General features: G+C 30.2%; 1 protein-coding gene across 6 annotated transcripts in view; it reads right to left on the bottom strand.

Moving 5' to 3' along the window:
• Mipol1 (mirror-image polydactyly 1) overlaps positions 1-14,416 on the bottom strand; it is a 318,255-nt gene that overhangs the window by 231,274 nt on the left and 72,565 nt on the right. For 4 of the 6 annotated variants that reach the window (XM_071607843.1, XM_071607844.1, XM_071607848.1 and 1 more), the window contains 3 exons: positions 3,642-3,685; positions 2,332-2,551; positions 688-823 (listed from right to left, as the gene is read on the bottom strand). In XM_071607843.1, the coding sequence (XP_071463944.1) occupies positions 688-823; positions 2,332-2,551; positions 3,642-3,672 (387 nt within the window). In that variant the 5' untranslated portion in view covers positions 3,673-3,685. Of the gene's footprint in view, positions 1-687; positions 824-2,331; positions 2,552-3,641; positions 3,686-7,611; positions 7,649-14,416 lie in introns of all 6 variants that reach the window. The other 2 variants (XM_071607845.1, XM_071607847.1) reach the window with 1 other exon arrangement.

Here is a 14,416-nt window from a genome sequence, read left to right as displayed (position 1 = left end):
TTGTGTTGTTTTCCTTTAGACGTGATCAATATTCCTAAGATCATGCATCAGTTTGGTTAGGTCAAACAGTGAAAATATAAAAAAATCAGAAAAGCATGTAGAATTTTTTTTAAAAAAAGGAACATTATTTATTAACAATATTTTGTGCTCAGAGGAATGTACCTAGAATAAGAGTCAATAATAAAATAAAACATGATAAGACAAATGGATTGGATAAAATGCAACAGTATAACCCAAAGTAAATGAAAATATCAGCAGGTCTTGCTATTATAATGTCCAATTACATATATTATTGGGGTAAAATATAGGGTACATATACTAATAAAAAAAGAAAAAAATTAAGAAAGTAAAGAAACTGTCTATAATATTTCTTATTCTTTATAAGGCTGAAAGTTTTTCTGTGGTAGAAACTTAATCTTTTTTTTTTAAGGTAACTATATAAGGTGCCCAAAATTTATGAAAAACAAAATGAGATCACTGACTATCAAGGCAGAAAAATAAAAAATTACTTTTACAACCAATGACTTGACTCACATTGATGACAAGATATGATAACATAAAGTACACAACTACTGTGTACTACATTATTTCTAGTACATAATAAAACTGAAAAATGATGGGCCACAAAGAAAATTTAGGTCAACAGCTGAAAGCTATTGTACAATGATCAGGCTTTCTGTATTATACCTTTTTATAGCTTGTTCTGAGAATATCCAATTCTTTTAGAAGAAATGCTACAGTTGTCTCTTTATTTAGGTCTGGAGTAACTTGACAAGGAATCATATGTTCATAATGCAATTCATTCTTTCTTTGTTCCATAACTCTGCAATAAAGGAAATCATTACACAATATATATGTACAACTTTATACAGGATCTATAAATTTTATACTTCAGATTTAATTTTAATAATATTTAGGCGAAGGTACCCATTTTACAATGTCTTTTTATGAACGTAAGAGAATATTATAGATAAAAAGAACATAATGTCACAGAGTTGCCAATTTATCAACTATGAAAGTTAAATTTATGAAAAGCATTTAGCATCATCTGAGACTTATGGTTGAGTGTATCTGATAAAATAATTTAGGCTTCAGAGGCTATAAATATTATTTCAGTTTAGGTTTTAGAGGCTCTAAATATTATTACAATTTGTATTTTAGGTTGAGATTCTACTTAAATTTCTTGCTTTTCTGAAAATGGAAACAAAAGTCAAGTAAGTTTTTTTATTTTGGGGGAAAGAGTATCATATTTCACTATTCAAAACTTTCAAATAAAAACCTATTCGTGTAACATTTAAGAGTAAGTGAAATGAAATGTTTTGACATTTTGAAGGCTATTTGAGAAGAGTATCAACTTGTAATCAAGTAGTATAAAGGAAGGGAAGGGAGAAGATATGGACTGTTTTTGGAAGGCATTATATTCAATTTGTAAGCATAGGTAAATATGGAGTCATTAAGAGGAAATTTAGCAGTGAGGTTTAGGACAGTCAGTGTAGCAGTACTTTCCATAATCTCCTGTTGCAATTATACCAGAGATCCCATAATATGTCTTTAGCCCAAGCTCTACTATTCATTTTCCTCATGTGTTTATAGAAATGTTTATTCCTTCTTCATTCATTGCTGCCTCAACCCACTAAAACATACCAAATCAATACAGGAACAAATCAATATAGTATCCACTTCATTATGTGTTAAATTCACTCAAAAACATATTTACTGAATAACTTGCAAGTAAATGGAAATAGCAATTTCAATGCAAAACTCTGTTAAAATAGTATTCTAGAAAATATGATTTTGTCTAGACTGAAAGTACAATTATATTATCATTGAATATTTTAATCTCAGAATATTTTTATAGCACATGACTATTATCATGTCATAGGAATCACAAATTCAAATTCCTTCATGAGATAGACAAAGTGGATGGGTAAAAGCTATAAAATAAAAGCATAAAATAAGAAGGAAGATAAAATGTAGAGTGGAAGACCTTTTTAAAAGCATTCAAATTCATTTAAATGAAAAAAAGTGCTAACCAAAACCAAAAGATCTTTGGACTTAATTTGTGTTAGAACTGCCTGTTTGGCTTTGATGAATGATACCCCATTTATAGCAATTTAAAAGTCATTTTCATATCCATAATGAAAGGCCACAGAAAATAAAATTGAACAAGGAATAAAACCTCATTGCCTTCCTTCAAACTCACCTAAGCATTTACACTTAGCTATCTAGACTCATTTCATCAATATCATAAAAACAATATATATATAGGAAGAAAGGAAGGAAAAGTTCTCTCAATTTTTACTTTCTAGAACTAAGGTTGACAGAACTCACTTGCATTTTTCAGATGTCTCATCATCTGGATAAGGGCTGAAGATCTGAAAATTTCTAGATTTCCGTCCTGGTATTTCAGGGTCCTCATATGTGACTTCATTGGCTAACTCACTGGATTTCTGATGCATGCTTCCCTCAGAATTCATAGTGAGTTGCTCATCTATCTGTGTACTTTTATTTATCCCAACAGTATCTTGTTCAAGATAAATGTGGGCTGTATCTGTATGTAAACAAATAAAATAACAAATTATATTAAATGCCATAATTATATGTTAAAAAGTATTCAATCAAATGAATATTTTTTCATGGCTCGAAATGTATACTTACTAGTCTTATTATAATAAGATAAACATGTACAGTGTGGTGCTTGCCACTCATATTCCCATTTTCACAATCAAAAGACATTTAGGACAGTGGTTTACATCATATTTAAATGTTGGAATGACAAGGAGTTTTTAAGAATCCAAAGTTCAGAGTAAGGACCTAGTCCTTAGACAATATGACCCCGTCCCTACTTTTTTTTTTTTTTTTTGGTAGTATGGCATATTGACCTCAAGGGTGCTAAGACACTGAGCCACATCTCCAGCACTTTTTTATTTTTTTATTTTGAGACAGAGTCTTGTTAAGTTGCTTAGACCTTCACTAAGTTGCTGAGGCTTGCTTTGAACCTGTGATCCTCTTGCTTTAGCCTCAGAAGCCATTAGAATTACAGGTGTGTGCCACCATGCCCTGCTAGTTCCTACTTTAAAATCTCCCCAAATAATTCCTGGATATACTCAACATTAAGAATTAATGAATCACAGATATTATTTTCAAAATCCCTCAAAATAGAATACAATAAAATAATGATTACAGTGAAGTAATTCCAGCTTTGCTAAGGGCAAAATATTGGATGAGTTATTTAACCCATTCATAAAATACAAACATAATAACACTTATATGAGTTGTTGTGAGGACTAAGTTAACTAAGTAATTGCCCTAGTACTAGACACTACAATAAATGTTGGCTATTATTTTTATAATCATCACTATAACATTTTTATCAGAAATGCACTATATATACAAGGGAACATATTTTGTAATGCTTGGCTATCTCACAAAAAATATTTTAAGTTGTACTTAGTAAATATTAACTATTTCATAGGAACAGTCTATATTTAGTGGTATAATAAAATTTTGGGGGAAAATCTTACACATACACAAAAAAGTTTTTTTCACTAGTAAATCAAAAGAGCAAGTCTAATATTGATTGTAATGAGTACTTTTTAACTTCAGCAGAAACAAGTCTTTAAGAAGCATATGAATCTCACCTGCTTTCTGGTGATGACTTCTCCAAAGCATCAAACTTTAAATCCTTTTGAGGAAAAAGAGTAGTTTTAGAATAAAAAGAAAACAGAAACACTCACAAATAAGGTACTTCAAGTATTTTTTCTAAATAAATTACTCATGATAAATATAGCCAGTTAATCCAAGTCTGTATTTTGTTCTTATGAGTAGCTAGTAGTAAATCTACTTCTATCTATAAATAATTTGTTTTTTAGAAAATTACTTTTGACTCCACATTGAGGAGAATGTGTATTAGAAGAGAAAAAGTGCTATCATAATTATATATTGGGGGCTAGCTAGGACATTTTAATGTTATATTCTGTTTAATAATGTTAGAAACTGAAATCTTGTAACTGAAGATCACTTGACAGCTTTTGACATCTCAGAACTCTATATTTAATTTGCTTTAGTTCATTCACCATCCTGTTTTTCTAGGATAGGCTAGTATTAATTAGTAGAATGGAATCCTCAAAATCTGAAGGAAGAAATTTGATAAATGGAACTAAGAAAATCCTTTATATCATTAACAAATCATGTTTTCTAACACTAGCATATATCTGTATAATTAATTCAATGAAAAAGAATTGTATTACTGAAAGTAATATCAAAATAACAAAAATCATACTCAGAGACATATCATAAAAAAATTTTAGGGCCAAATACCATATTTCAGTTTATGAGGAACAAACATTCTTCAAAAAGGAAACATTATTGAACCATGGAGTACTGCCAACTACATAAAAATCCCTTTTCCCTGTGATAACACCACACCAACTGTTTTACACTCTTCAGTCCTCTTTGACCTGGTTGAGACCAAATTTAACGTTATCTAAACTTGTTCCATTTCCCCACCTTCTCTACTCATAGGTTTAGTTCAGTATCTTTCTTCTTTGATCCTTTTATTCCTAACCTAGCGTTTCCCTTAGCCCATTCCTGATATCTATACTTGCTATTTGCTTAATAGTTTTACAACTCTCTTTCTTTACCATTATTTTACCTGTAACTGGGCTATTTTCTTCAAAGTCTTACAGTAGACATGAAAGCTTTCCAATAAGAGGTCTCTGCTAATCCCTTAAGGATCTTAGTCATTATAGGCCCTTGAAGTATTATTTTTTAAAAATGCATCAATTTCTGGCACTTCTGGATTTTAATTTTAAGATGTTTAAAAGTTAATATTTAAAATTTTTTTTTTTTAAAGAACCTATGTGGTGTGATTTGAATCTATTTCTGGATATTTCTAAATTTGTCCAGTAGTAAAAGCTTTTTTAATTTGAACTACCCATCAGACATTTGAAGCCTGCTCTGCAAATTGGAATATCCATATTTTTCTACTAAGAATTTAATTTTACTTTAGAGTAAAAGAGACTGATTGATATAAGCAAACTATTGTTCAATCCTCTGAAAGTTTTCAATGCTCTTCCTCTCTGCCATACTGCAGTATCCTATTTAAGTATTACATTTGACCTTTCAAATTAATTTACTTATTCAGGAACACCCCAAAGCATCATATGTCCTGTGATAGGTACTGTGAAAACAAATATGAGAAACAGACACTTCCCTCAAGGACTTTATATATCAATGATGACAGCAAACTTATTCAATGATTTGAACAAAATGTAACAAGATCTAGGCAAAAGCTGTACAGCATATTTTAGACATACTAATGTTCAACTGGAAGACTCTACAGGACCTCATGAAGGAATCTGCTTCAAAAAAAGACACATGGGAATATGCAAAGTACAGAACTGCCAAAGAGTTAAAGTTTAGCATACTCAAAAAAATATTGGCAGACTATAATAAAAGGAGGAGAAAAGAAGAATCAGAATGGATAAAGAGGAGAAGGAAAAGATTTGGGAAAAACAAAGAGATATTTCTTTTATCGAAAGGAGAAGATTTGACAAGGAGTGAAGATTCCTAAAATAATAAACAGGTAAGGACAAAGTCCAAGATGCACTTCATCTGGAAATGTGTTGATCAAACAAACTGATGAGGACACTAAGGGATCAGTGTGCTTAAAGTGTTATTCTGAAGGGACTAAAGTCATCTAGCAAAATGGCAGGAAATGAAAAGTAGAACTGGAAGCCAGACATATGAGTTTTCAATGACCACAGAAAAAAGATGTTAAAGAAGACAGATGAAAAAGCCAACAAAAACTGATGACAGAGAATATTCTTTTTACCTGTTAATTGAAAATACTTAGTCTTATTAAAAACATTGCAAAAACAGTACAAAGAATTCCTACATACTCTTTTCCTAGTTTCGCATATATTAACATTTTATCATATTCACTTTAATATTTTTGTTTCCTTATCTAACTACTCCCACATTTTTTGAAATATTTGAGAGCAAGTAGCAAGTGTGATACTTTCGACCTTTCAAGAAAAATTTCAAGGTACTGCTCTATCATCTTACATTTTGACAAATTTTCTTTTCCTTATTCAAAAACCCAATTTATATACAACTTCTAAATTAGTACTTACTCCAACCAAGAGAAGAGTAATTCTAAATTCAGTCTTTAATTATTTTCCTAAAATCTTCAACCCAGGAGAAAGAGCTTTAAGAAATGATACTGGGATGAAGCTACTAAAAACTTTAGCTGAGCTTATTTGTACTGTCCCTTCAATTTTTAAAGAACTACATAAAGAAATATAGATGTGTAAGCCAATAAAAGGCCACAAAAGTGAAGTTAAGGACTGTTTTGCACACTAATCAATTAAAAAGATAAATGTTAAACAAAAAGATATTCACTTCTGATTTAAACTTATCTCTAGGTAGATGAAAACTTAAAAAACTAAAACCATTCTATTGTTTCTTCTATTTCACATGGTTTGGAAACACTCTTTAGTAATTCACATCTGTGTTTAGTCAAGGTCATTGTTAACTGTTCTATCATTTTGACCAACTGAATATTATTTAAATTCATCTCTCCATATGAATTCAGAGACTAAATTAATCTCTTCTTCATAATTCATAAGTCTATTAAGTCTGATTTTGAGATTTAAAATGGAAAATCTTTATGACTACATCAATTCCTTTATTTGCTGTTCCGTAGGCACATTGTTTTATTGGATATGATAATTCAATTGTGTCAAAATATACTTCCCCAAATTTGCTTTTAGTATCTAATGCTATCATTAGATATTATACTAAAATCATTCTCTAACTATCTAAAAATGATATTATGGATACTACTATTACCAGGTATTTGTCTAAAATGACACCTATAGCTATTGCTAGAGTTATTCATCTGGAAAAATCAGGTGGATTTGGTGAATTTATTTTTTAACTTGGTATTTAATATGTGTGCATGGTAGCTGCATTATGTGCTTTGAAGATCCCATCACTCTCTCTAGTGACTTTCATGCTGTTTTCAATGGATCATTTTTGTGATCTAATGAAGTCTTCCTTTACTTCTGGGGATGTCAGTTCTGCCAACTCAATGCTAGTATTAAATCCTCAATTCCTTAGTGTAGAAAATTAACAGTATAATGATACTATTTCCTATCTTAGAAAAGAAAGCTATAAGATCCCCTTTTAAGTAGTATTCTCCATACAATTACACATTAATGTATAATATACTCAGTTAAATTGATGCTACCCAAGAGATAATTACTAATAATCAAAAATAACCTGTATTTCATGACTACTATACAGAAGTAAAGAGATGGTTAGAATCAAATACGGATTCTTAGAGGCTGGGAAATTCTGTTCTGCCTGGCTTTGTAAATAGTTTGTGACAACTGGTATCTGTGTAAACGGATTTGATGGTCCCCTGGGGGGTCAATACTGTTTACAGAGCTGTTTCTTCAGAGTGGTTGAGCTAGAATTGTCTCTAGGGATCTACCAGGTTACTCAGAATAGCAACATCCCAGCTACCTGAGAGCTCAGGGACAGAAAGAGACAAGGGGATATAAGTAATATGGACAAATACATTCAAATGAGTAAATCTCTTACCTCTTCAAATGAAGGTATTAGTTAGGCACATTTGTATCTAAAATGAACCATAGTGGAAATAATTTGTTAACGTGCTGACACTTTAAATGCAATGGTAACACTTTACATTCTTTTTTTGGGGAGGTTGGGGATGAGGGGTGTAGAGAAGAAGAATATTACTTACACCTTAGCATTTGATTTTATAAATATGTAAAGAACAAAAACCTAATGCACATTGCTTATCTTTCCTATATTGTTGATTACCATGCTTTTATTATGAAATTGTAAACTTGATATGATGATTTAATTACTACAGTAGCCCCACATTTAAAAAAAATTGGGGATAGTTAAGGATTTCTTAAATATAAAATTAGTTTCAAAATAATAAGAACAGTTATCAACTAGTGGCTTCTAATAATTTCTAATAATTCTTTAATTTAAATATATTTCTGTCTACCTACCTACCTACCTACCTACCTACCTATTCATCCATCCAAAAGATATTTATTTCTTATAGTACATATTTCAAACCAACTCCTTATTTTGTGGAAGAGAGGGTATGTTTTCCACATAGATGCATTTTATATGTGCTTTTATCCCCAAACAAAATAGAAGTAGAAAAGCACATCAGAAATAAGTCATATCATAGTGATCCCACCTAATATGAGTATGTGCAAAGCAAAAGCTGACTAACCAAGTTGTCTAACTACCACAACACTGATGTATTTAGACTTTCCAAGAAAAACCACAATCAGTGCAGGGGTTGTAAAGACAGACCACAGGGCTTGAATGCTGACTTCCATAACATAGCTGTATAATGCTTAGTAAATTATTTAACCTCTCAGCAGTTCCCCTATCAGTAAGAAGTACAATGTAATAGCAATGGCCTCAAAAGGTAGTTATGAAGACTAAATAATTTAAATTAAATCTCTCTTGGAAAATTATCACACAGAATACACAATAAATGTTAAATATTATCTTTAAATCTGCTTTGCTAAAAGTTTCACTATTATAATTTCTCCTATCCATAAATATCACACTCTCTGGATCATATTCAAATTTTCAATTCAAGTTTATATCTTTAATTAATTTCCCTCAATATTAATAACAAAAGCAAGAAAGACATCTATTGTCTTAGTTATTACTCCAACTTCCATATTAAAACATTTCTCAAATTTCCTAAACAAACTTTATTTGATGGTCTGTGGTTATCATATGGTTATGCAGCTAGAATCAGAATACTATCCTAAGAAGGCAACACTGTTTCTTATACGTTTATTGTTTTCTTTCAGGAAATGCTAGCAACTATGTGGAAAAAAAAATCTTTTAGAAACATTAACGTATATAGTACTTTCTTATTAAAATGTTCAGAAGACATGGAAATGGAAAATAAATAAAATGATATCTAATCAGTGACAAATACAAACAACAAAAGGGAATACTCAATGTGTTAATTACAAATTTTAACTTTCTTATTTTTAAAAAGCTTTATGAGATTGTAAAATCAGTACATAAGAATAGTACTTTGAAATTTAGAAATTCTGAAAGAAAAGATTCTGAAAGAAAACTCAGTCCTATACAAAGTTTGTTTCTATTAATTCAGTCTCATGACAGGTAAACAGAAACTCTAAATAATCTAATTCCATTATATAATTTTAATATTCACTATTTAGCATATAATATTTTTAATTACAATCAGGATGACAGCAAATAGAACACAGTCTGTTATCTTTCAGAGAAATCTGACTTAGAAATCACAGGAAATTAGGTAATTTTTAAACATTTGTGTTAAAAAATGCAAACTTCTTACTTGGATAATGTACACCAACTCTCGCAGGGCTTTGTTTTTTGGCTTCAACAGGAATAAGATAAACAAAACTATAATTTTCACTTCAGGTTTTCTGCACACTTAATGTCATTCATAAAGACTGTCACTATACTGCTAGGCTGTCTTGTTTTACATCAAAAATGAAATTATAACATATCTTTTTGTTTTGTTTATTTTTAGATCTCATCACTAACTTAATCATCAACAAGTTGTTGGACACATAACCGAAGAATTACATAAATATAGTCTCAACAACTTATGGTCTTCTCATTTGTATTTATCACCCCTGCAACCCCCTTTTTTTGGTGTAAGCTTCCTATTACACTCATCTTCCTGAAACAGCAAAATATCAATAGATACATTAGATTTTTAAAAATTCACTGAAATAAAATGAGTCAGGGAAATATTGATGTATCATTTTAAAGATATATGTAAAGCAAACAAGCATTAAAATGAATACTTTATATTTAACATTTATTTAGCACTAATTTGGTGCCAAATACTGAGTAGAATGTTAAGGTAAATAAACAACAACAAAAAAAAAGTGTATCTGCTTTCAGGTGAGATGAAAAATGAGTCAGGGAGGCAGACAAGAGTAATACTTGCAAAGAAATAAACAAAAGTCTGATTGCAGAATGGGAATGGTCCCAGTGATTTGCTCAGTCATCCAGATCCTGAGAAACATTATGCAAGCTATTTATAAAATTTTATGTTTTATAGTAAATATATTAAACAAGAAACAAGTAATATTAACATCACAAATATTTTTCAACATGTAATACAAAAATTATTTTGAGAAATTTTATTATAATTCTTTTTTGTACTAGTAGCATATCTCAGGTTGGAGCCACCTGTGACTAGTGGCTGACCACTGCAAAGCACAGATAGAGAGTCTTATGTAGTTCTAATTAGGCACACTGTACATATATTGAGAGGAAATAAAAAACGTGGGAGAGTAGAGACTAGATGTAGGTGTAAGATACTGAATTAATCTTTTACAAAGGTTTGTAAAGCCAGAAAATCAAGAATCCTGTCAATATCACATGACTTACTCATTTGGATATTAGGGCCAGGCAAAATAAACTGTATCTTTTGTACTCCTATATGTGATTGTGTATCTAGATAAACATAGAACTCAAAAGTAAGTAGTGAGATGGCTTTATCTCTGATTATAATAATCCGAAGAACTGATGTATCCCATTTCAAATTATTCAACAGCTATTCAAAGAAAAGGTCTATTGGAATTGTGTTGTTTGTTTTATTATTAAAATACCTATGCAAAATGGTGGCACTACATCAAATTTTTTAAAAAAGTTTTTGTTCGTCTCTCCAAGTCTTAAAATAGTCATAAACATGTTAGTATTTATTCTGATGGGAAAAAAGTTCAGATATCTCTGTAAGAACTATTAAAAATATATAAATATTTATGAAATTTTTTCATAATGTTTAAAATTTTCAGTTTCAACATCCTACTACATGAAGGTAATGAACACAGTAGAACGGTGTAATCTCCTAATGTTAAGGCTACCTAGTTACTTATGAACATACATAAATTAAAGTTCAGTAAAACTTACGTCACCTGATTTAAAATATTAAAAATATTATTTTTGGCTGAAATGATAGTGAAAACTATCCTAAAATTTGATTAACATAATGGTAAATGTTTATTCTTTTTCTTTTCTAGTGATATTAACTCTTTATAAGAGACTTCTAATCTCTGTAGCCTTTCTCAGCTTTTCCTATCATAAGAATAATTTAAAAAGTAATTAAAAACATAAACTGAGTAAGTCTTAAATTTATACAACTGAAAGTAAAATAGATTTAACAAGTACATATTTTTACTTAAGTATGAACATATACCAACTGTCTGTGAACTCAACAATTTTGTAAATAATTTATGGAAAACAAATTTTCCAGTAATAAGTATTAAGAGAAAAAAAAGATTCTCTTTATATGTGTGTTTCATTTTGTTTAAGATCATCTTTAGATTCAGAAAACAAAACAGAAGAATCACCAGTCAGACACTAAGCAGGAATCACTGAAACATAATGTTAGTTCTAATGGATGGATGATTGTGTTTGGTCTTTTGAAACTTTGAAGTATAGGTAAGTCTTGATCACACAAATTAATAAATCCTAAAGCTGGAGTTAACAATAACCATTACACCCAAATTCTGCAGCTTAGCCCAGCCAATTTTTCAAAAGGTCAGGTTGTGAACTGGAGAAGATCAGGGAGGTCCACCGCATAGCTTTGTTGCCAGGCATCTCTCGTCTGGATTGTTGCAGGCATTTATTAGTATTCGTCAGCAGACTCAACAAAGCAAACAAGAAATTCAAGCACGAATAATAAAATGAAATGCTGCTATATAACCCTTTGTCATTCAGCAAATATGGGACTTTTTAGCTACATTGTTCCTAAACCTGGGTTACTACTTTAATTTTTCTCCACAGTGCTGACTGAATGAGTATGCATGTGTGTTAAATGCAGAGCTCCCCTAACAACTGCAGGACTGCCATTTAATCTGTTGGTAGATGGACCATTTCCTGTGGGAACCCTAGCTATGATTTCCAGATCCACCAAATAAATCTCAGATTAAGATTCCAAATGAAACCTGCCTTTGGCAGATAAAAAATGTCAAGATGGATATAAACAGTAAAATTATAAATTATCTAGGTGTTGCATGACAAACCAATGCTCAATTTTTTTTGTTGACATGTGCCCAGATATCAAAACTATATGAGACATTCATCAAATGTCACACTTTCATAATATTGGAGGCATCATTAAAACTGTTTGACTAAGGACCTCAAAGTGTTTAAGCAGTAGCTCAAAAGTATATTTGTGCAAAGTAGAAGAATAAATTTACATATCAGCAGCAGCTCATAAGGGATGGGTAAATATTCTGTTTATCTCTCATTGTAATTCAGGTTACTTTAAATACAAGGTTTTAGGAAATCATTATACTCTATATGGCATCATTACATAACTTTCTATGCAAATGATGTTTTATTCAAATTCACCATTTGTTTAAAAAAAAAGCACAAAACGAAAAGGTAGAGGTGTTATTTCATTAATCAACTGTGACTTCTGAACTACTGCCTTGTTAGTCAGTTACACTACAGCATCATCAGCCCCTGGTTAGAGTTGAATTTTAAACTTTTTAAAAAGCATTAAATACCTGAAATTTAAAAAGTCTCAGAAAAGTAAATTTGTTTTTTGATGTGTTCATTTCAAATGACTTGGGGGAAGGTATAGACCTTTTTAAAAAAGAAAAAGGTAATAAAGGGTGAATACAGAACATCTCAGCTAGCAAATGGCCTATTAAAAATGCAGAGGAAGTCTCTGATGCTACTTTCTACTGCATTCTCATGAGATCAAGGACTCCTTTTTTAATGAAAAAAAATTTCTTTTGGTCTTTGCTCTTCTTACCTGGACTAATGTAGCCTTGTTCTAGTCTTAAACACTATATTGGTTGATTATAAAATAATAAAATACAGGCAATGAAGGTTTCTCAAAAGAAACAATCGGCTTTGTTGAACTGTGATTTTCTTTCTTTCTTTTTTTTTTAACTTTCAATTCCTATAAGCAATTGAGTTTATGACTTCAGTGACTAAATTTTGCAACATTGGTTCTAATAAAAATTTATAAAGCATCTCTTTAAAAACAGGGATTCTTTCAAATTACAGTTTCTTTACATTTATAGTAATCTGGGGAAAGGATATAGAATATATTACTTTGCATTCCAAATCTTGAGAGTCTGTATGTAACCCTGAAAATTTAAGGACTATATATTTGTTCTGTCTTTCCTATCATATTTTTTTCCACATACTTGTTGGCTCAAAGAAACTAATGCTAAATAATCTTTACTTATTCCCAGTCTCCTGGAGACTGATATTAATTTAAATTTTTAATTTTCTAAGGTAGAGGAAGATATTAATAAAGAAAGAAAAAAGGGTATTTGTGCTTAACTTGATTATAATGTAATACTAAAAATGCTCAAATCAACAAATGTTGTTAGTTATGTTAGTCAACTGTTAGCTAGAATATATCAAATTACATTAGGTACAGACAGCAAGATTGTATTAAAAAGGAGGATTTAATTGTTAATTTAAAAAATACTGAAATAGCAAAAGCCTACAATATGTAATTTCTAAGCACCAAGTATAATTTTATCATATAAACTGCTTAGCTTTTACTTCTTACCCATTAGTGCACTAATTTAAAAATATTAAAAGTTTATGCATAAAAACAAGAATCAGTCAAACATGAAAGTCAAAATATGATTTTTAAAAATAATTATTTTTACCTTGCATTTCATCAGTAACTTTTACCATTTGGCAAAGAATTATCAATTTCACCCAAAAATTATAAAAGATTTTTTTAGGGAAAGTGCTAGGGGCTGAACCCAGTGCTGTCCATCAGCTACACCCCCAGGCCCTTAAAATATTTTTAATTAAATCACTGAAACTATGAGATAATGTACTTAACCAATTTTAAAAACTTAAAGCCTGATTTGTTTTTGCCTTTTCATATTCCCCACAATAAGCAAAACACAAAGAAAAATAGTGTATCATATTCTTCCCAAAAGATAATAATGACCTACAGGATAGAAAACAGACCACTAAAACTTGAGTTATTTAGTGAAATCCTCCAAAACTTTTTCTTCTACTAGTATAGAATTATTTATAACCAAAACATAGGGAGAAAATATACTGTAAAATATATAATTTTGCCATTTAGGAAACATTTCTTGAAAAGCATAATGAATACCTTTAAATCCAGGATGTCACATCAGTCCTGCTTTACAGTCAACCAGGACCAACTCTGTAAATAGCCTTAAATTCAGTCTATAAACTAGTGTACACTGATCTTCTAAATCAACAAAATGTCAATGCTCACTTACAATTTTATAGCAATCATATTAAGGAGACCACAACAGTGATTTTATATAAACTGAAATTCTAATTTCTAGAAAATTAAAGATTCAATATTATAATA

The sequence above is a fragment of the Marmota flaviventris genome, chromosome 2, assembly GCF_047511675.1.
Source record: "Marmota flaviventris isolate mMarFla1 chromosome 2, mMarFla1.hap1, whole genome shotgun sequence".
Classification (NCBI taxonomy): domain Eukaryota; kingdom Metazoa; phylum Chordata; class Mammalia; order Rodentia; family Sciuridae; genus Marmota; species Marmota flaviventris.
This window is presented reverse-complemented; position numbering and strand designations above follow the sequence as displayed.